The sequence below is a fragment of the Ambystoma mexicanum genome, chromosome 11, assembly GCF_040938575.1.
Source record: "Ambystoma mexicanum isolate Mex_15411 chromosome 11, UKY_AmexF1_1, whole genome shotgun sequence".
NCBI lineage: Eukaryota > Metazoa > Chordata > Amphibia > Caudata > Ambystomatidae > Ambystoma > Ambystoma mexicanum.
The window spans coordinates 1,030,470,564-1,030,493,671 of NC_090934.1; the positions used below are offsets into that span (position 1 = coordinate 1,030,470,564).

Consider the following 23,108-nt stretch of genomic DNA (forward strand, 5'->3'; position numbering starts at 1 on the left):
CCCTTGCATACAAACCACAAAGAATGGTGGGGCGCAGCATGCAATTTTCAGGCTGCTCACCCTTGTATGCATTTTATAACTTTCATTGAAGAAGCTCTCCCCAAGCAAACAAATTAGCATGATAATGTTCCATGTGCGTTTTCTGAGAAAAGAAATCCTACCCAGCAGCCCATAAGCAGTGCTGTGTATCCACGGTATACAGTCTTTATAACGAAAATGTTACATCGAGTGAATAAATAATGAAAATGATATAACGAAAAACATAATGAAAATGTATGTGGGGGTGGGTTAAACGGTTCAGTCTAGTGGGGAAACGGTTGGGGTGGGTTTTTAGGGGTCGGAAAAGTGGGTTTGGTGGGGTACCGCCTCCCCAAAAAGTGTTATGTTTTGTCGTTATATAATTTTCGTAATATGTGCATTCGTTATAAAATGATTCGTTATACAGACATGTAACCTGTTTCCACCTGCCAGAACCGAAAAGATGGTGGTGGAAATGCCTGAGTCCTGGTATTCGTGACACTGTTGCCAAACTAATCTGGGGAAATTCTTAGGGTGCTCATCACGCCTTCCTTGTGCCAGGAAGTTTGGTTGTGTTCCATTAAAGAAGTGTAGAGAACCTTGGGAGGATGCTGATATTTTGTATCAAGGCATTAGCATTCTCAATGGTAATATTGGGCCACTGCACAGCCTGAGTAAAGATGAAGGAAGCATATGCGGTTGTGGACTTAACACGCAAAAAAAAGCTAAAGCTTGCATGATTTATGAAAGGCGGAAGCTTTAGTGAACATTGGGGATAAAGCAATTAGTTCGGATATTCATAGGTAGTGTTGGACTTTACATTAGTGTGATTAATTGACTTCTGCCCTGCATGAGTACAAGGTTGAGTAGTGGATATATATTGTCCACTCAACACTCACACTTCTACAAACCAAGAGCCAACATAATCATGGTAAAACAGGCCAAGTTGAGACACATACCCCCTTCTCCTTTTGTGGTAACATGGTCCAAGGGAAGGCTCAACTCTCAAGGGTAGTGTGAAGTTGGTTCAGTAGAAACCCAACAGCAAAGTATAACAGTAAAAAATGAAGGAATGTCCAGTCAAGGGTATATTAAAAAAAATATATATACTTCAGTCTAACACACCAAGTACAATAATAACTAACTATAATACACTGTAAAAACCCACCCCTAAAGTTGGATCACAGAATATGGAAAGATAGGATTGAATGCGCACTCTGGGTAATGAGATGGGGGAGAAAAGGCAATTAAAAGAGCACAATGTTCGAAAAGGATATTTCTTGAGATTGCAAAAGAGATTAAAAGTACATAGACAGTCTCTAGGGCCCAATGATGAATTGCTGATTACGCCTAACCGCTGTACATATTTACATACATTTGTCATTTCAACCGAAGATGGGATGAGGAGTGGGGGGCAGATATCAGTAATAAATACCTTTGCAAATGTCTTAGTTTGACAGCGTCAAACCAGGTTTCCCAGCGTCATTCGTGGGTGTGTTTCAAAGATGTGGCAGTCGCAGTGATCCAGCAGTGTTGAACCAGAGTTCTCTGTGGCTTCAAAGCGTCTACTCGTGCTGTGCGGATCTGGCAGTCCACATGTTCGGTTCACCGGTTGTGGTTCGACGGTGGCAAGCTGGTGCCAGGATACGAAGGTGAGTTGCTTCAATGCCAGAGGCCGGGAGGTTGTTGTTCGAGTGACACCAGGGTCGGGTCGTTCGACTTACAGGAGCAGCGATGAAGAAGCTGGCTGTTCGAACGGTTCTCCAAGCAGTGCAAGACAGCAGTACTACTTTGTTTCAAGCAGAGGCAATGACGAGCTTCAATTGGCATGGTGTAGCGGTGAACTTAGTCGAATAGGCAAACGGCTGTTTAAAGAATGATGGAACACCAAAGTCAGCGTTGCAGTGTCCTGATGTTTCACTCAGTGCTGAACACACTTGAATCATTAATCGCCGCGGGTCGATGTCGAAAACACACACATCTTGGCTGTTGGGATTTTCAGGAGCTGAGTGTACCACTTCAGGGTCTCAAAGACCAAGATTAGTCCTTTTCTGGGGCTCCCAAACACAGGCGAGGCTGGCCTTCAGGGGTCCTGCAGTATGGTCAGGCTGGGCAACAATTTGGCTGGCAGAGATGCAGGTCTTGATCCAGCAGCAGAGTTCATCCCAATGGTTCCTTGTGATGGTTAGGTGGCCAGAGCCCACCTCTGCCTTGGAGCACCTTCTTCACCTCACAAACTGGGGGACTTTAGGAATAACGCTCTTCCAGATCAGGTGAAGGAGGGCCCACCCTCTGCAGATTCCTGATTAGTAACCCATAGAAGAGTTACTGATCTCTCTCTTGGAAGAGTATGATCAGCCAGTGCTGCCTGGGCCTTCTGGTTATCGTAAGGCTTTGAAGTTGCTGCAAAGAAGCATGTGGTGGGAGACTAAGCAGATTGATAGCCTAATTTTGTGAAGACCTATAAAACCTGTGCCCACACTAAAGTTGAAGCAAGAAAGCCAGATCTACTTTTGACCCCTTTGCCAATTACACAGTGGCCGCGGTATACTAGTTCCATGGATTTTATTGTGGTCTTTCCTAAAGAGCAGGGTTGTTCAGTGGTAGTCATGTTTCATGTACTCACCAAAACTGGACGTTTTATTACTATTAAGGGATTGGTCACAGGTTCCAGTCTGGCACAAGGATTTGATGCTCTCATTTACTCTTACGTCCCGTGCCTCCATACTGCTTGGGTGTCCCTTGCTAGGAACAGGAGACTGAACCTTTTTCACCAGAAAAAGTCTTCCTCCCCTTTAAATTTAGAGGCTCGCGGGGGCGCGGTCCTGGTAGCATGTGCTCCCCTGACTCCATCCATCGGTGCCACTCCTCAGTCCCATTTTCCGCATCAACGGGAACGGGTCGATTTCACCAGCGCGCCTGGGTTCTGCTTCGACCATGTAATACCACGCGCTCTTCCCCGGATACATTCTTCTGTCTTTTTGTCTTCTTTTATCAATCAGGTACTCTGTCCTCTGGTGGTACGCTCCTCCCAGGTGCATGTCAACTTCAGCAGGCTTCATGCAGGTGGCCAGCCTGCAAGGGGCTCTTCCCTACATCCGGTCCCCATGCTATTTGCCTACGCTGCCTTGGCCCCGACCACGGCTGGGAGGGGTGTACCGCGTGCAACACACTTTCATTGCTTGCTCTGAAGAACAGACTAGCTAGGTAGAGGGAGCTCTTCGAGAAGTCGCCTCTAGAGGGCTTGAAGGAACTTCATCAGACATAAGTCAAGGCCCAAGGGAGGGCCGCTCTTTTCCAGCACTACCTGCGAGGGTGACTCCTTCCCAAGGAAATGCCTGGGCAGGATGAACCTCTCAGGTTCTCATGCCAGCACAGGTAAAAAATGTTATTTCAACTACCGGCTGCCAGGCCGAGGGGTCTGTAGATCCTACGCCCTTGTACCAGAAAGAATGTCCTGAGATTTCCTCAGATGGGGCCCATCCTTAAGGATGTGATCAGGGAAATGCTCCCTCCGGCCCCTGCGCCTATAGTCATTCCTCCTATGGCTCCAGGACTGCAGGCCCCCGTGCAGCCCTTGCTGCCCACGCCAGCTCCTTCTATTCCGGCTCCCCTGCCTCCCACAGTTCAGGAGGTTCCGTACCAGCCACAGCTGCAGCCTCTGGCTCCGGTCTCCACACCTCAGCCCTCTGCGGCCAGCACTCCTCCACCCGCTCCGGACCAGCTGGACACCCTGGTGGACACAGACGAGAAAGAAGACTCTGACACACCATCGTCAGCAAAAGCCTTCCACAGACGACTCGGAGGTCTGGCAGAGTACTTGGGCCTTCCTCAACCCGAAGTCGAACAACCGTAGGCGGGGGTACTTGCTGAGGTCCTCACTCTACGCCCCACGGCTAGAACGGGGATCCCGATGCAGAAGGACGTTGTCGTCTTGGCCAAAAAGGGGTGGCTCAAACCACACTCGGCCCAGCCTGTCAGTCGGCGCCTGGATGCCAAGTATAGGCAAATGGAGGGTATCTGCTCTTGCTGTCGAGCCACCCTCATCCGCATTCTTCAGTGATTGCCGCAGGGTCACTGTACTCAAAGCCTCAGTCATCCTTGGCCACCTCATTCTCAGCACTCCTACTCAAGGAGGAGAAGATCTTGGAGACGTACGAGAAGAAGCTTTATTCCAAAGCTTTGCTGCATCTTCGCCAATCCAATGCGGATGTTATGCTGGCAGCCGTTAACCAGAGGCTTTGGCGGGAAATAGCCGACTTCCTTCCAGAAGTTTCGGTGCAGAGCCAAACACTTTTCAAGGCGGGACTGGCACAGCTTAAAATGGTGGCGCAAGACATCATGGAGTCCAACGTGGCCCATATTGACACCTCTGGCTGGGCCATATGCATCGCCACCACATGAGGACTGCCTGGCTTTGTGCTGTTAAATTTAACCCAGACGTCCAGAAACGCATATTGGACCTTCCATTCGAGGGTGGTGATCTTTCACTCCACCACCGATGAGGAGCTAGATAAAAAAGAAAAACAGTTCGCAAACTGGAAAGTCTTTATTCTTATGAAGGCAATGCCCAAGGCGTACAGGCAGTCACATCAAAGCTCAGACAAGAGGCGGGCGTTCGGGGGGGTTCCGCGGCTTCCAAGAACAGAGGTGCAGGCAGTCTGAAAGTTCTCGGTGTCGCCACTGGCGCAAACAACAAAAGGGCCGGAGAAAAGACTTTTTTCTGTCCCTCCTCCTCTGCAGCAGCCTCAGAGGGAAAGAAGGCATGACGCATCCCTTCAGGTCCACGTGTCTCCGGTGGGGGGGCAGGCTTGCCCTTCATGCACAGTTTTGGTGTCCGAAGTTCACAGAGCCCTGGATCCTTTCTGTAGTATCCATGGTTTACCACCTACCAATCCCTTCCTCTCCTTCCCTCCACACCCAAAGATTGGGAGAGCAACTCTTTTGGCGGAGAGGTCGCTCGTCGAGAGCCAGGCACTGGAAAAAGTCCCAGCCTCCCAGCGAGGATTGGGCTTCTACTCCAGGATTCTCACCATACAAAAGAAGAACCAGGCTGGCCTGAGTGTTGTTGGACCTCTCCACCCTCAACCTCTTCCTTCCTCTTCAAAAATTCAAGATTGTTACGCCAGCACTCATTGCGTAGACATTGTGCAGGGGAGACTGGATGTGCTCCCTGGATCTGAAGGACGCTTATCTACACGTCCCGATTTGGCAGCCTCATCGCTCCTTTCTGAGATTCAGGATCATGGGCTGCCATTTCCAATACAAAGTGCTACCCTTCGGCCTCATTTCAGCCCCCAGGGTATTTACCAGGCTCATGAATGCAGTGGCAGCCCTCCTCAGGGCCACTACGCCTACCCGTACCTGAACGACTGGCTCATCAGGGCGAGATCTCCGGAGGCGGTTCATCACACTTCCTCCACCCTTATGATCAAACTCCATGAGCTGGGGTTTTCAATCAACCTCAGGAAGTCTCGGCTGCAGCCTACGCAGAGACTGACCTTTCTGGGCCTCCTATGGGACACGAGCTCCGAGAGAGTTTTCCCCCCAGAGGACAAGATCACAGCCATCAAGAAGGCCACTACTCACTTCAACACCCGAGAAGTGACCTCGACCTGGTGGTATCAATATCTATTATGTATCATGGCAGCGGTCCTACTGGCCTTATCCCACACGAGACTCAAGAGGAGATTACAGTTGCTATTCGCAGCCTCATGGAATCAGGAGCGGGGCTCCCAAGTGGAGCTTCTCTGCATTCCTCCTTCTCTCCACCCGGACCTCACATGGTGGTAAAGGGACTGCAACCTGCGGACGGGAAAGCCCTTTTTCCGGCCTTAGCGCACAAACTGTTCGAGCCAATGGCGCCCGCGGACATCAGGCTGGTCACCATTAAAACAGCTCTGTTGGTGGGTCTCACTTCTGCTCGCAAGTGTCGGCGAGATCCAGGCACTGGCGCTTCAGAACCCTATACTACTTTTCCCAAGGATAAGGTGATCCTGAGAACAAACCCCACGTTCCTACCTAAAATAGCCTCCGCTTTCCATCTAAACGAGGAGATAGTCGAACCTATGTTTTTTGCCGTCCCTAAAGACGATGTTCAGAGGGTTTTGCACTGTCTGGATGTCAGATGCTCTCTAAAATTCTATCTGGACAGGACCAGGGGCTTCCGCAAGTATGACGCTCTGTTTGTCACCTCCGGGGGATGGGGGGGGGGGGTCAAGGCCCGCTTATCAGGCATCCAAGGCCTCTATAGCAAGGTGGACAGTTTCGGCCATTAAGGAGGCCTATGAGGGGTAGCACAAACCACTTCAGCTAACATGCACGCCCACGCTGTCGGAGCGAAAGCCACGGCCATCACATTCCAGCGGCCGGTGCCGTGGCAGGTCATCAGGGCGGCCGCCTGGGCCACCCCTTTGGGCTTTCTGTAAGCACTACTGTTTTGACGCCGGCTCTAAGTCAGACGCGGCTTTCGGACAGGTGGATCTAATGAATCTGTTTTCTTAAGGTGGGTCTCCTCTCCACCCTGGGGTTACATTCAGTTGTAATCGCCTATGCAGTATGGAGGAAAGGGGATGGGATGTAAGAGTAATTAATAGGTACTCACTGACTAACATACTCTTAGTCCATAGTCCCCTTTCCTCCATGCGTCCCACCATCCTCTCCTGTAATACTGTTTCATGCATCAATGGGGACTGAGGAGTGGCGCTCGTAGCCGGATTCAGGGGAGCGCATGCTCCCAGTGCCGCGCCCCTGCACGCCTCTAAATTTGAAAGGGAAGGTTTTTTTCTGGTGAAAAAGATTCAGGGACGCCCATGCAGTATGGAGGAAAGGGGACTATGGATTTAAGAGTACGTCAGTCACTACGGTGAGTAACTATTTACTTCTTTCTTATCAAGTGGGCAAATGGAACAGGTCAAACATGAATTGGAGAAATGTCTCAGATGTTACCTGAAGACAGGATTTTATCTTATTAGCCAAATTCTTCTATAACAATGGAAAGATCTCTCAAACAAGATCTCGTGGAAAAGAATGGTAACCCAATTTTCTTTGTCGAAAAAACAGTCAAAACCGATTGATTTTATGTCTTGTTTTGTACATGTTGTTTGTCGCAGTAACACACTTTTTCTCTTTCTTGTTAGAAATATACCAGAGAAAGCTCGATCAGGGACATTAGGCTTCATGGTGCTGACCTACCTCACAGAACCAGGGTTAGAAAGTACCTCCATTCTTGAGCACAAGCAAATACCCGAAGGGGCAGAAACTGTTCCCAGGGAAACATTTACCATAAACCTGTAGGCTGGCAAGCCTCCACTTGCCTACATGTAATAAGACGGCACATTTTGAAAACTATAAACTTTTATATAATTTGAAGGACGCCTGGTGCTTGTTACCACGTGACCACTTACTTCATAAACAAATGGTTCGACATCCCTATAAGGGATCCCACTCATGACATCGCTTTCCCCATAAAACCTTGAGACATTAGGAATCGTTTCATACATGTGGACAACTACAAGATCTTTTCAGCAAGGCTGTCTTTAGTTGTACCACATCGGCTGTGTATCAGGGTCATCAAAACCTTGCTAATCTGTACACAAAGTTATGTTAATGTAGCAAGCATGACCCAGCTGGGGGGGGTGGATGGGAGCAGGCGTCATGGGCGGTAATGGCCTGCCAGCCTGAGCCTCGCCTAGGCAGTGATTGCTATTCGTCGCGAGGTGCATAATCTTTTTTTGTTTTCTTGGGAGATTGGCTCCACGCTATTGTGCAAACCCAATTTTCTGAGGAAAAGCAAAAAGATGGCTGCCGGCATTGAAAAAATTACTTCATCCCATTTCCATTAACGCGAGCGGGAGGAGCGTCGGGACCGGAGCATAAAACTCTGGTCCAGCAGGTAAGGGGGAGGTTATGTTGTGTTTTGAGGGTGGGAGGTTGGGGTGGCAATGGGAAGATGCTCCCTGTTGCCTCCACACATTATTTAAAAAAATGGCACTGCCTGGGGAAGGGCCTCAGGTGGCTACAAACAGCAGGCAGTACACTGTGTATTCTCAACTGCTGTTCCAGCCACCTGAGTGGCTAAGCACCCTTCCCCAGGTGTTTCTTTTGTGCCAGTCATGACTGTAGTTTCAAAATGTGTATGCTTGCCAGAGAGCCGACTTATTCTGCCCCCTGCTAGGAGTATTTAGACCTTAGTCTGTAAAAGAAAAAGGAGTAGGATAAAACTAAGAGAAGGGGAACAGTGCGATAAGTGCTACAGACAAAAGGGGGGAGACATGAAGCAGCTTGAATTAAGTTTTGCGGTAGCATGGGTGCATACGTCCTGTTAGACCGTAGAAATTATAATGTGGAAAAGATGGGGTCATTCTAGTTTGTATCAGGCAAACTGGGAGTGTTAGAAGGCAGATTTAAAGAATTTGATTGATTAGTGTGCCATGTAATATATGGACATAAGTTGTTCTTGGCCAAGCCTAGAAGATTTAGAGTCTTACTTGATGGGTCTACCATTAACATTTTCCACAGGTCATGCTCCAGAATATCTATATGAGGTGAAATATGGTATGTTTTCTCAAACTCCTCAGATTCCCTAAAGGAATATTGTTTGTTGGAATCGTTTGATCACATTGATTTTGAGGATCTTTCCTCGTCAGTAGTGGCTACTTTTTGACATTAAAAAAAGGATTTGAGGTGTGCATTTTGGAAAGAATGTTTTGCAAGTAATCCAATGTGAAACATCTTTTATGCAATGTGTTGTCTGCGTTAAGGACCGGGACTGCCCAGTGGAACCAGAAGAGGCTAGTCCTGGGAATTTGGATGAGAAGGGGGCCAGCACACTGGGAAGTGAAGGGGAGAGAGTGGGGACGTAGTGGGGTGTCCGCATTGTCCCACAGATAAGCAGTCAACGGGCGTGGTGGTGGAGACAGCTACGTGCAAATATATTCTATAACTCACGTTGCACAAGTCTCGGCGCAACAGTATTTGTGAATTGGATTCATTTCCCAAAGATCACGTAGGACCAGAATATTAACTTAGAGTTTGATGTGCTATTTATGTTATGTTACATTACTCAGCTTTTAATGTGAGTTTTGAACAACTCTGAATCACACTTATAAGGTGTCATTCCTCATCGTTCTACTTTGCTGACAGTGAGGGATTCCTTTTGGACCTCTCCAACGTCGTCCCCCAGAATATTCTGCGTTATTTTGTGTTACTCCACTTTTGTGCCAATGTTGAACTCCCTTCAAATCGCACTTTTAAAGCTAGCCTTCCTTATCTGTGTACTTTGGTGAAAGTGAGGGACTACATTTTGGCATTCTACAATAGTTTTGCAACCTATTTGTTACGTCATTCGCCAAATCCCACTTTTAAGATGAGTCCTCATCAGTATCTTTTTTAGGTATAGTGACCTTCCACCATAGATGTGTGAGACTTCATATTCTAACTTCATATTCCTTGTCCCCTTTCTATGCGTTACATGGACGAAGCACACAAAGGATAACATCCTCGTACTCCCCTACAGAGTGTAGCCCTAGAAACTAGGTGTCAAACTATTCTTTCAGGGGAGCCCGCAGCTTGGTGTTCGCAGCAAAACATGTATTGACTGCGCATTTAGTCACACACTAACCTGAATACATGCAAGACATTCCATTGTGACAACTTGACCCATCTATTCTGGTTTAACCTAGGGACCTTATATGGTGCATACTATCTTGGTTTACATATGCAGCTCTCCATCCAAGAACCTCGACTCACCTCCAACATAGAATGGGTCATTCATGTTGGTACATATATTTATGGGAAAAAAATAAAGGGAATAGAGAGTATGGTTGTGTCTGCCATTCTTAGCCCATACCTGGGACTGTTCACCCCTGCTGTCTGTAGCGGTCTGCCCACTAACCCACAAAACTGACTAGCTTCAGGCAGTATGGATTTTGTTAAACATTCACTGTCAGTGACTAAACCCCTTCTTCTCTACCTCATTCCTTCAATATTTAAGAAAGCATTTTCTGTCTGAAATTAAGGCAGTCCTCACCGGCTATCAGTGTCCAAAGCTCCTCAGGGGCTATGCCCTGCCTAACGTAGTGACACTGCAGCTCGTGTAAGAAGGAACCATGACAGTACTATGCCAGTAGTTGTATTGGGGGGTGGGTGGGCTTGTCCTCCCATAACTTAATGAGGCGCTGCCCCAGGAGTTAAGGATTTTGGAACTCCTGGACCAGCTAATCTCCTCGTTCCGGGACATAATCATTGGACTCAATTACACAAACATCTTTTCTTTTCTTCCATTTACTACTTTTACCGGGACAAAGGTCTGCCTGAACCAACTAAGTTCCAGCACTCTGAACGGTCTCGACATCTGTTTTGTCAGCCTGTGATCTCCCAGATAACCGTATACCTGGTGCTGCTTTCTTTGCATGGGGAAACACTATATACTTCAGTTGCCTCAGCTGACAAAGGAAACAGACCCTGGGGCATAATATCACTGTACATCATGAAAAACAAAAAGATGAACACTGCATGCCAGGAAACATCCTCAAGAAGAAAGCACATGAAAGACAGAGATAATGTTTCTGCTCCTAGGCCCAATATAAATAGGAGGCTAGGTCTCTTTCAAGTAGTGGTGTCTTCTGTAAAATTAACATTCATCTGCCCTCTTTTTTAAAAATGTGTGACAATGTTAGTTTTCATTTGCCTGTTCTATTCAGTCCATTAACATTCCAAGGCCACAAAGGTGTTACTATGAAATGATTTAATATGATGTGGTATTTATAATGCGCCTGTACACAAGTGTTTCTTGTGTACAGGATTGTTATAGTCATCATCCTTTCTATCTATGTTAAATGAGTATATACGAATCGAATCCATCAAATTGGGAAATCTCCAGCCTCCGCAATTTGAGGCAAGCCTGATTGCTACAAACATGCATGCTTAACAATGCCCCCTCTACCGGCTCCTGCCCCTTGCTCCCGCTGCCCTAGATCAGTTCATTTCACACCAGCACTCGCTGTCAGCTTGCAAAGCCTTACATCCTCCGGCCTGCCCCCTTGCAGATCATTTTCCCTACTGCAACCCTTTTGCCTGGCATGACTCTTCTAATCGCACCTTTTAAAATGGTCAACCAAAGCAGACAACTTGAGGGTTCCCCATAATGTTATCTATACGTCCCTCTCCCACTTTTAGGAAAGATTGATCTTTTGGCAACATTCCCTCCATAGTTGTATAGACCCCCAAACCTTTTGAACCTGTCCTGACATTTTACAGGGAAGTGAAGCCTTCAACTTAATTTTCCTGGCCTTTTTGCTCATGTGTTATAGGGAAATAGATCAGACCTTCAGACTATCAGTAATACAAAACAATGTCTTTTACACTGGCATTATTGGTTACTTTTATATGTGCCTAAAGTCAAGCTGGTGGTAGCAAACATATTTTTACCATGTTTGTGTTATTTTTAGTGTGCACATTCACGTTTACCGCGTATGGCTACTAAACGTGGCTAGAACCCTAAAACGGCCACAACACAAGATTTTTGCTTGTTCTTTGGTCATATTGTTGTTTGACCTTCTTCCTGCCTTACCAGGACATAAAATCCCATATAAGTTCATGAACCGAACCAGGAAATATACAGCTTTCACATGGCTCGTGAGGCCTGTGTTGTGGCTCATGAAGTGGGTGGCTGTCTGGTCCCACTCCACATCTCTGGGGCCAGTGAGTCTAGGTTGCAGGGCATGAGTGAAACCAATAGGTTTCCCTGATTGGACAAGTACGGGCTGTTTGAATGGTGCAGATCCTTACCATTGGTGGGCTTGGACTTGCTTCCAGGCTGGATTTTGGATAAGGAGCCTCCTCCTGCAGCCATTCCTTCAGATCAGCATTGGAGTCAAGAATCCCTCATAGAACAGCCAACTGAAGATCCGAATAAGACTCCTGTAGAGGCACAGCACCACTTCCTGAGTCTGGCCCGGTGAAGCCCTGTTGGACTACCTGATGCGAAGGCTCTGTGCGATGCTTCAAACCCTGGACTAGTGGGACCAACCCAGTCTTGGCGTGTTCTCGAGGATCCAGCTGTCTGACCCCTTGGAACTGTCCAAGGACCACCCGGTGGACTGACCAGCTCTCCAGTGGACTACCTCACTAGCACCGTCGCTGTTATGAGTTTGCAGCTGGAACTTTGGTGGCCACCAGCTTGTGGTATATGTGGCCTTACTGCCGAATGTAAGCCTCCCAGCTTCAAGGGACCCTGCTCTGGAAGGACTTCAACCGTGACTGGAAGGACACCTTCTGACTGAGTGCGTTGGCCCTCACTGGAAATTGCCTTCCCCCATCCTGTGAAGTGTTTTCTAGAGGTCTGCATCAGTGCTTTCTTAATTTCTCCATCAACAAGGCTTGCACTCCGCTCATGGACCCGAACGGAAGAGTCCTTGCACCTTCAGCTTCTGGGGCCCCTCACCCGAACCAACTTCCAGAGCGCGCCTCCCTCCTCCCCCGTGTCGACTCAGTTATCTGGGAAAGTCTGAGTCGAGGGTCAGGAGTGCAAGGTAGGGGGGAGAAAGGCAAAGCATTCGTCTCCCTCTGTCCTCCATGGGATAACATTGGAAACAAGTCTTTGTACCATTCCATTCTACTGTTTTTGGTTGTCGCACATGAGCCATAAAACCTGAAAGATCAGAACCCGCTTTACATACCAGTAACTTTGTTGCATCTCCAACACAACTACTGTACCTGCATAAGATTCTGGAGAGAAGCATTGTGACGTTAAATCACAAGGCATCACTCTTCATAGTGGTTGGACTGGGAAGCTATTGGACTGCTGAAGCTAGGGAATATTTCTTGTGACTTGGTTCCATCATTAAATGTATTTTAAGAACCCATGGTGACTGTATATATGTTTATTATTAAGTGTTGTGCGATAGTATCACCTACTTGTTTAATTTCTTTAGTGTGTGTTTTAGGCCTAGAATAAATACTGTATTTTAATCCACTCCTGTCTAAATTGAATTTTTGTGGGCTTCACTGTATGGACTCATTGTGGACCTGGGACCTCCAATCATACTCTCTTGAGAATAGCCTTGACTGCTGTCCATTGCTACCTTAATTGGGTTTTGGCTTACCTCTCAGAGTTCCACTGTGCACTAGAACTAGGGTGGCCTCCTCAACCCTTTCCACCAAGCCAGATTCTAGAAATCCATTCGAACACCCACCTACTACAAAATTCCTCAAAGTGAAATTGTGTTATCTGAATCAGTCTCGCTAACAAATGGTATTAAACTGATGTAGTTACTCTGTTGCAAGACACCTACTCACTCAACTCCCGTGTTACTTGCATTCATTTACAGCTTTACAGCAAGTTATTTGCTTGTCCTTTGTTTTGAACTACCACCCTGAGAGAACAAACAGTAAGAGCCAGTGTTGTAGAAAGGTGGTGCACTCTGCTATTGAGGGAAAATGCACGACTGCAGGTCTTACTTTCTCTGTAAGAAGCTCATAAATATGCAAGCCTACAAGAGAGAATTGTTTTCAGCATACTTTGTTTGCTTTTCATCTGAGGCACTTAATCTCTGCAAATTTCTGAACCAAATGGTTGATTACATCTTAGCTGTGCAGAAAGATGTTATGTACTCGAACATATTGCTATTGTTTTAAGCACACTGTAATTACTACACTGTGCCATCTGCTTCGCCATGCGAGAAAAGCTCTTAGTGTTCAATATGTTGGTGCTGCCAAGTTTGCATTTTATGATTTCAACTCTGGAATCATTTGGCAGAGTGTCTGTCTGCCTCCCTATGGGGATAGCTGTGCAATTATTTTGCTGTTTTGTAGGCACTTCAAATGGTACATCCATTTGCATAGTTCTCTCTCATACACTACACTATAGCGTTATCAATTTAAGATTATTTACAGTTTGTGAAAGAATGTATACATTTGGTGTATTGTTTTGTAAGGCACCATATTGCCCAGGTTGTTTCCAAAGATCACTAGTGGTTGGGTAAGGAGGAGTGAAAATTCGGAGTGGATGAACTGGGAAGGTGGAAAAGGGGGTTGGGGTTAGTGCATATTCCCATCTCAGTAGAGATGCCGTACAAAGAGGTAGTGCAGTATGTACTTGTGGTACAATGAAAGGAATTCACAATGCAGTAGTTCACTAGAAGGAGCTTGTTTAAATCCAGGTGAAGTGTTTGCTATTTGAGTTTTGAGTATCTGTGAGAGGGAGGAAAGTGGTTCAGCAGTAGTTGCTTTTGCTGATGGGGGGGTGGGAGGGGGAGGTTATGGTTTGCTTGATGTTGAAGGGGAAGCTTTCTTGCCAACCCATTACTATCATTTTGTTGACATGGTGTAGTTCGAAAGCATTGGATCTTTCATAGATTCGCATGCTGTGAATATTCCCCGTCCTCAGGCTAGGAATCCTTGGTAACATAGAGCAGTTTAAACTTAAACTGAAAACCTTCAGTCACATTTGTGCTCTAGCGCAGTCATTTTGGGTCACAGCCAATAGGAGCGCCTCCCTTAACTGCTCCCCTGTCGATCCTCTTCAGATATTTTTTTACTGCACAGATGCTTCACTGGGGGGCTGGGGCGCCCACTGCCAAGACCAACATACCAGGGGCCTTTGGTCACAGGAGGAAAAGAGCCAGCACATCAACCTACTGGAGTGACGAGCAGTTTGTTTGGGCCCTGAAGTTTTTTTCCCCCTCCTGAGGGGAAAAATGGTACAGATTCACACTGACAACACAACATCGATGTTTTATGTTCGCAACTGAGGGGGAACAAGGTCCCCACAGCTTCAAACCCTGTGGCATGCGGCTCTACAGAAGGGCATGTTTCTCATTCCCCTTCATCTACCGGGGATTCAGAACACTTTGGCGGACTCCCTCAGCAGGGAGTTACGCTCTTGCCACGAGTGGGAACTGCATGACGACGAGCTTCACTTGTTTCAAACGTGGGGCACCCTGGAGATCGACCACTTTGCCACCCACAGCAACAGTCGTGCAAGACCTTTCCCAGTCGCTATTCTTAAATCCCATCCCCTGTCCTCCATACTGCCTGGGCGTCCCTCCCTAAGGATGGGAGACGGAACCTTTTTCACCAGAAAAAACCTGCCTCCCCTTTAAATTTAGAGGCACGCTGGGGTGCGGCCCTGGGAGCATGCGCTGCCCTGACTCCGCCCTCCATTCCTATGGTGCCTCCAATCCTACACACCTTCAGACTGTATCGGTGCAGACTCATATTAGTAGCCCCTGCGTGCCTGAGACAGTTTTGGTACTGCACTCAGACCTCCTCCCCATCAACAACATGGATCCAGCTGCGCCCACACCATTCGCTTCTATCCAGGAATCGGGGAGCGGTGCTGCACTACGACCTGGTCTCTCTCAATCGGATGGCCTGGCACCCGTGTTCCTAGAGTTCGGGGCTCTGTCCCTTCCACCAGATGGCCAGGCGATCCTGGTCCAGGGATGGAGCTCCGTCCACCTAGAAATGCTACAAGAGCAAGTGGAAACATTTTCAAGTATAGTACAAAAACCAACAACTGCGACCTCAGACCATTCGACCCGACCAGAGATCTGTTGCCATATCTGTTGTCCTTGGCTGATTCTGGTTTAACGCATTCTTCCATTAAGGTGTACCTAGCTGCGATCTCCAGCTACAACCGCACAGTAGTGGTGCCATCCCGGTGGTCTCGCCGGCTGGTGAAGGAGTTTTGCGTGGGCTGTTCCGATCTTTTTCACCTGTCGTCGCCCAGCGGCAGCATGGGAGCTTAATGTGCTACTTGCAAGACTCATGAAGCCACTGTTTGAGCCCATGCAACAAGCATCTATTGAACATCTTCCCTGGAAAACTGCGTTCTTGGTGGACATAAATTCAGCCATACGAGTGGGGGAAATCCAGACATTTTCTGTAAAACCACTCTATTTGATGTTTCACAAGGACAAGTCTGTTCTATTTATCAACTCTGTTTGTGCGAAGGTGCCATCTGCTTTCCATCAAAATCAGCAGGTGGTTCTGCCTGTATTCTTTGGCACACCAACGTCTCTGGCGGCGCGAACACTGCACATGCTGGATGTGGTGCACACCCTCCAGTACTGTGTGGCACGTACTAAATCAGTCCGTACAACGGATCAGCTGTTTGTTTCATTTGGACCTTCTGGGGCTGGAAAGGCTCTCTAAAAGTCCTCCATTGCAAGATGGATTGCTGCCTGCATGTCATTCTGCCATCAGCAAGCCGGCAGACCGTTTCCCGGCAGGCCCCGAGCTCACTCTATCAGAGCAGTAGCTGCAACCACTTCTTTCCTCTCTGGAATTCCGCGGCATGACATATGCTGTGCAGCTACCTGGAGATTGGTGCATACATTCACCAGGTTCTACTGTGTCGACAGACATTCCGCAGAAGAGTGCAAAGTCGGCCAGCCGCTTCTGCAGCCTTTTTACGTGAGGTGGGCTAGTCTCCAGTGGTAAGTTATGCTGGGAGCTTGCCTCGCCCCATGGGTATTGCAATACTGCTTTGTAATCTATTCACAGCATGTGACTCTATGAAAGATCCAATGCTGGAGAAGGAATAAGTTACCTGTAACTCGGATTCTCCAGAGTTGGTATCTTTCATGGATTCACATGCAACCCTCACACCTACCTCGCATGGCTTGTCTTTTGGCTCTTACTGCCACTCTTGTGCGCTGCCAAATCTAAAGATGTCTGACAGGGGAGGAGTTAAGGGAGGTGTTCTTATTGGCTGTGGGAAGCATGTCCCAAAATGACTGTGATAGAGCACAAAAGTAACTGAAAGTTTTCAGTTTAAAGTGCTCTGTTACCATGGTTTACCAAAGATACCGATGCTGGAGAACTGGATTTAGAGGTAAGTAACTTATTCCTTCTTTAATATGTGTTTTTGAGGCTGTTGTTCCGAAGTATTGAAAATGTTGTGGGAAGTGATCTTTCTCAACCACTTTTTGTTTTTTTTATTTTGCGGCTGTCAATATGTTTTCAATAGACCCAAGTGACTTGCTTGGTGGTTGAGGCTTTGGAAATGTGTTGCGATATTTAGGGCAATTGGCTGTGAGCTTTCTATGCACATTAATTGAAGGGTGACTTTAGAGATTGTGAGCCATTTAAGGGCTTTCAGGCAAAGAAAAGTATTGCACTAAAGTCTTGTCTGTTCAAACCTTTAACGGTAAAGTTGGAGTTGTTACGCTTGCAGATGACAGGTGTGCATTTGCTGACAATGTGGCTCTATTTTGTTTTTATGTAGCAAGTGCTTTCTAGCGTGTCCCACCTCCATGAACTTCTCAGCACTTTGCAGGTATGTTTAAGATCTAGTTATTCCAAGATATCATTATAAAGTTCTCTTATCAGGTTTTAAGTTGTACGCGATACACAAATTGACGATTAATTCTGTAAAGTGGTATATGTACTAAGAAGGAAGCAAGACTGTTGTATGGCATGTAGTCTTATGTGGGCCATTGAACATGTCTGTCATTGAATTCAAAATAATCAAACTTCGCTCGTTGCTTTCTACACAAACTTCACACATTGCATTTGGAAACCGATGGGATAAAGGTGGGTTTGCTGGACCACACCTTTGAAACGCCAAGACCTGCTGTTGTGAGAAGAGCATAATATTTTTGTTTTAAAGTATCTCAGTGGTCCTGTAAAACATGCAATGCAAAGTGAATGTAACGGCCTATATTTATTATTGCAAAGTATATTTCAGGGAGTATTCACTACATAAAAAAAGATGTCTTCAAACCTGAAAGATTCCATCCCTGCCCCTTAATCATGTGAGGTACCCCTACTGTGGCATAAAGCACTGTGCAGTCAACTAAGTGTATTATAAAGTAATGGCAACAATAAAAGCATAGCAATATAACGTGACAGAAGGGTGCTAGAATGTCATTTTATACAGAAATACAGTCATAGGGCCCGTCTCACTCTTACCTACCCATCCCACCTCGACCTTTCACACAGTCCAATGAACACAGCCTGCACAGGTAGCCCAGGCTATTCTTTCTCTCTACTGTTGACTGACTAATAGTGAAGACTTTTTTCCACTACGTTCAACACTTTATTTCTATCCAATATGAACATTTCTACTGCATTAACTTGAGGTTAGACAAGTTAAGTGTTAAATGTTCTTCGACATATTTGCATGTCACCACATGTTATGCAGTGTGTGTTCTGCATGTAAAGTATAGCAGAGCCCGGAACTGTGGTCAGTTGCCCTTAGGGTTGATGGACCAATTTATAATAGCCCTTTACTGTTCCATGATGCAACCCACTAAATATGTCTGAATCCCATGGAAAATTCAGTCCAGCTGTCACATAGGCACGGACATAGCCGTCCTTTCTGTTCCTGAAAACTACAGTGCAAGGTCAGTGTATAATGTCTCTAAAGTAGTCATGTCTGCCAGTAATGGACCAGTCGCTTACATTCTAAATACTATTCACATGCACTGAAATGCTATTTTATTTTCTTGTTTGTTGAGAATACGATCCCTGAAGGCCCCTCCCACCACCCACCCTAAGTGCTTTAAGGCCATAACAATGGAATTGGCGGTGATGCAAACATCAAGTACTGTAACATATAAACAAGTTACCAGACACTATGTTTGGATGATTAATGGAATAGTATGTTGAATAGCTATGTGTGTATATATTTCCGTAAAAATGTTTGTCCTCTTCTAACTTAATCTATACATTTGTCTTTTATTCTATGGATTAGGCGGTAGTGATGCAACAGGATACTTACATAGAAGATCAGAAATTGGTATTAAATGAGAAAACCATTTCAAGAACTTTATCAAAGCCAAATTCTTTGATTGAGCAAGAAAAACAGCGCAGTTTAGAAAAACAGCGGCAAGAGCTGGCAAACCTCCAGAAGCAGCAAGCCCAACACCTAGACGAGAAACGCAAGAGAGAAAGAGAATGGGATGCAAGGGAGAAAGAACTGGCCGAGCGGGAGTCCCGACTTGCACAGAAAGAGGAGCAGGCTCACAAGGGCCTGCAGGAACTCGAGAAAGAGAAGGAGGATCTCCAAGCCAAGAAAGAAGAGTATCAGCGAGATTTGGAGCGTCTTAGAGCTGCCCAGAAGCAGCTTGAAAAAGAAACCGAACAGCTAAAGCGAGATATGGAGCAGGTAAAGTAACATGAAATTATCTAGTAGCTGCTTAAGTCACGTCTTACTTTCACCAGTTGTTTGTATTTACCATTGTTCTTTCCTATTAATTAAACTAATCTTGTTTGGAAGCCAAGGCTTCTTTTGAACCCAAAAAAAACACACACCATTTCACTTCATACATTAGGACAGTCTGAAATAAGTAATTCTCATACTGCCGAAATTCTAGAAACCAATTTCTTTTAAGCAGCACAATTCCACACCTCCAGTCCAGTGACCACCAAAGGATCCAAGATTTGCTAGGATTCTGGCATATAAGCCTTTAAAATGTCTGAAGTGCAAAGCTAATTTAGCCAGAGTTTATGAATCAATCTGCCTACTCAAAATGCCCCACCTGGAAACCACCAACAGCAGTCCTTTATTCTATATTGAAGGATGCTAACGACTCCCAAACTAGGTTGCTAATATATCAGTCTTATAGTCACTTTTTGAGCTAAAAAAACACTGCACTCATTTTCACCAAAACAAGTTAAATGTTCATTTTTGACCAGACAAAACTACTAATACATTATTAATCCGCCATCTGGTTTTGGGCTTTGAGAGCAAAATGTCTGTATGGCAGTCTGAATAGGAATTTTATAGTGAAGTGGCAGAAACAAAATGTTGCCCTCCCCACCAGTTTCCAACATCACAAAACAAGTCACACAAACAAGTCAGTATCTTGAACATTTTCTGCAAGTTCTATGCACATTTGCCTACGATGCCAAACTGATTACCCTTCCAAAATTGACTTCTTAATAGGAACGTCAACTTAATAAAAACTGCCGAAGTAATGTAACAGTATATGCAGCACATAGCCATGGCTTAATCATGGTATAGGTAATGGAGGAAGGACTAGACTGGCACACAACACAAACTATCAATCAGATCATTAAAAAGGTCCATGATAGATAAAAAAAAATGAAAGCTCTTGCTCGCCTTCATATATATTACTCATCTCGGGTGGATAGCTCAGGGGCAATGTGCTCGCCTTGGAAGCAAGACGACATGGAGCAACACAGGTTCGATCCCCAAGTCCGCACTTAGAAACCTCTGGGTATTAAGCGCGTTATAAATAACCTATCATATCATACCATATATCTTAAAATCACTCATTATGAAACCGGTTTTGACCAAACGAAAGACCCATGCTGGCCCAGCAAATGCTCTGCTTTTTGCCTCTGTTTGAATAAAGATAATTGAGTGACGGTGTAATATAATGAATTCTTTATTTAATCCAAGTTTACTATCATACTCTTACGTCCTGTCCCCTTTCCTCCATACTGTATGGGCGTCCCTCGCGAGGTACGGAAGACGGAACCATTTTCACCAGAAATATCTTCTTCCCCCTTAAATTTAGAAGCACGCAGTGGTGAGGCCCCGGGAGCATGCTCTCACCTGACTCCACCCACTGGCACCACTCCTCAGTCCCCTTTTCCATGTCAACAGGCCGAATTCACCAGCGCTCCTGGGTTTGTCTTCGGCCATGTAATTCAATGCGCTCTTTCCCAGATATTCTTCTATATTTTTCTCTTCAATTAAGTACTTGGTCCACCGGCCACACCCTCCTCCCTTGCGCATTTCGACTCCAGCGGGCTTTAGCAGGTGTCCAGCATGCGAGGGGCTCTTCCCTACTTTTGACCCCCATGCCCTTTGCCTCTGTTGCTTTGGCCCTGACCACGGCTGAGAAGATTGTTCCGCGAGCAACGCACTGACTCCATGTCCATATAGGTGGAGGGAGCTCTTCCAGAAGTCACCTCCGGAGGACCTAAAGGACTTTGTCAAATATTGCCCGAGGCCAAAGGAGAGACCTCTATTTACCATTGCACCCTGCAAAGGAGACTCCTTCCCAAAGAAGCGCTCGACCGGGAGGAACCTTTTGGGTTCTAGCATCAGCATACGTACCAAGGCTAGCCCAGCTACCGCCCGAGCGGTCTCCGGATCCTTCAGGTGTCAGTGCTGAGGGACTGCAAGGTTCTTTTGCCTGGGTTACTCCCAAGGGGCAACGCCCTAGTACCAGCATCATGTTCGAGGGGGCGCCTTCATGCAGTACTACCGGCAGCTCTGCCAAGGGTAATACGCCTTCCCAGTAACGGCCTAAGGTGCGGGATAGGCCTTCTGTTCCAACACCAAGCGTCTTGGACGGGACTGCTTCCAACGAGCCAGCACCATGACTTTGGCACATGGCACACAGCTCGATAAAATGGCGGCCGCGCCAGACAAGATGGCCGCTCTTCCGATACCACCTCTGGCAGAGCGGGTGGAGGAACGAGTCACAGGGTGGGACTGGTGTCAACCAGGTGCGTGGCCTACACTTTATCCATAAGCAGCTCGGGGGAGTTTTCCCCTGCACCCCAGGCAGAGTGTGCTCCTGCCCCAGCCGCTGTTAGCCACTCCGTCAATATCACCTGCCACCTCTACAGCCTCTGAAGACAGGTTCTTCGGAAGGTTTCTAGGTCTGATGCGAACTCCCCAGATGGCGGTCATCCTCCTGGATGCCATCAGGGACATGCTCCCCCAGGTCACCCCACCGGCACCCATAGTCATTCCTCCTATGGCTCCGGTGCCACAGGCCCCATCGCACCCACCGCTGCCCCAGCAGGCTCCTCTGTTTCCAGCTTCCCTGCCTCCCACAGTACAGGCGGTTCCACACCAGCCTCTGCATCAGCCACTGGCTCCGGTCTCCACACCTCCGCCCATGGTGCCCAGCACTCCTCCACCAGTCCCGGACCCTCTGAGCACTCTGGTGGTGTCAGGTTTCCTTTATTTTCCTCAGGTTTCCTTTTATTTTCCTTTATTTATTTCCCTTTATTTGAGGATTGTAGATTATGTGTCTGTGGGTTGGAAGTTTTCTACTTTGGTTGGTTTGGCCTTAACTTCTCAATACAGAATCCTGGTTCTGGTCCAAGGCAAGATGGAGTTTCCCAATAGAAGCTGTGATTGGCTAGAGAGGACAGCAGGACAACAATGAACATTCTAAACTGTCACTCTCTGCCTTTCGTCGTCGTAACCCCAGCTGAGAGGACGTGTTAGTAGCTGCTCCTGCAGAAGTCTTGGGCCTAGTGGATTTGAACTTACAAATCGAGTGGCTACTCTTTTGGGGATTTTCAGGAGATGTATCTAGGTTGACAGGAGAGTTTCAGAAGTTCCATGAAAACCATTCTAAAGTTAAGTGACTTTCATTTGGATATGTAAATCTGTTTCTCAGATTTTCTTCGTGACATTTTAAGAAAGAAAAAGTAATTTCAAGTGTAGAACTGTAATGTTCTGTTTAAAAAGGGTGTGTGACTTTTAACTTTCATTTGGAAGTAAGCGTGAGCTTGGTTACGTATTAATCATCTTGCGTACGATTGGATTCCTGCGAGTGTCAGAACTCTTAACTGGTGCACGTGGAGTAACTGTCGCGTGTGCTCTTCAGCGCGTGAAAATTTTAGCGCGTGTGCGCGACGAAAGACTGCTACGTGAATTCTTCAGCGCGTGTGTTCTTAGCCCGTGTGCGCGACGAAAGACTGCTAGATGAATTCTTCAGCGCGTGTGTTCCTAGCGCGCGTGTGCGACAAAAGACTGCTATGTGAATTCTTCAGCGCGTGTGTTCTTAGCGCGTGTGCGCGACAAAAGACTACTATGTGAATTCCTCAGCGCGTGTGTTCTTCAGCGCGTGCGGTCTTCAGCGTGTGTGTTCTTCAACGCGTGTGCTTCAACGTGTGTGTATTTTTTGTGCGTGTGCGCGGAAAAGTTTCTACGGGTTTTTTGATCAAGTGTGCGCCTTCTTCAAGAGACAATTTACTTTATTATCGCATGTGCTGGTTTTAAAATTCAATTGAAAAGAATGAAGAACAGAATTCTTTTAAGCCTATCATAACTGGAACAATATACAGTTTTAATGGCAAAGGTCAAGGCTCATAAGATTTCTTAATACAAAGGAGTTGCTGTCTACTTCAAGAATCTCAAGAAT

The 23,108-nt window shown here is 46.6% G+C and overlaps 1 protein-coding gene across 10 annotated transcripts in view; it reads left to right on the plus strand.

The window, feature by feature from the left end:
* AKAP13 (A-kinase anchoring protein 13) overlaps window positions 1–23,108 on the plus strand; it is a 1,883,770-nt gene that overhangs the window by 1,802,775 nt on the left and 57,887 nt on the right. For all 10 annotated transcript variants that reach the window (XM_069624282.1, XM_069624281.1, XM_069624277.1 and 7 more), the window contains 2 exons: window positions 17,252–17,302; window positions 18,722–19,135. In XM_069624282.1, the coding sequence (XP_069480383.1) occupies window positions 17,252–17,302; window positions 18,722–19,135 (465 nt within the window). The remainder of the gene's footprint in view (window positions 1–17,251; window positions 17,303–18,721; window positions 19,136–23,108) is intronic.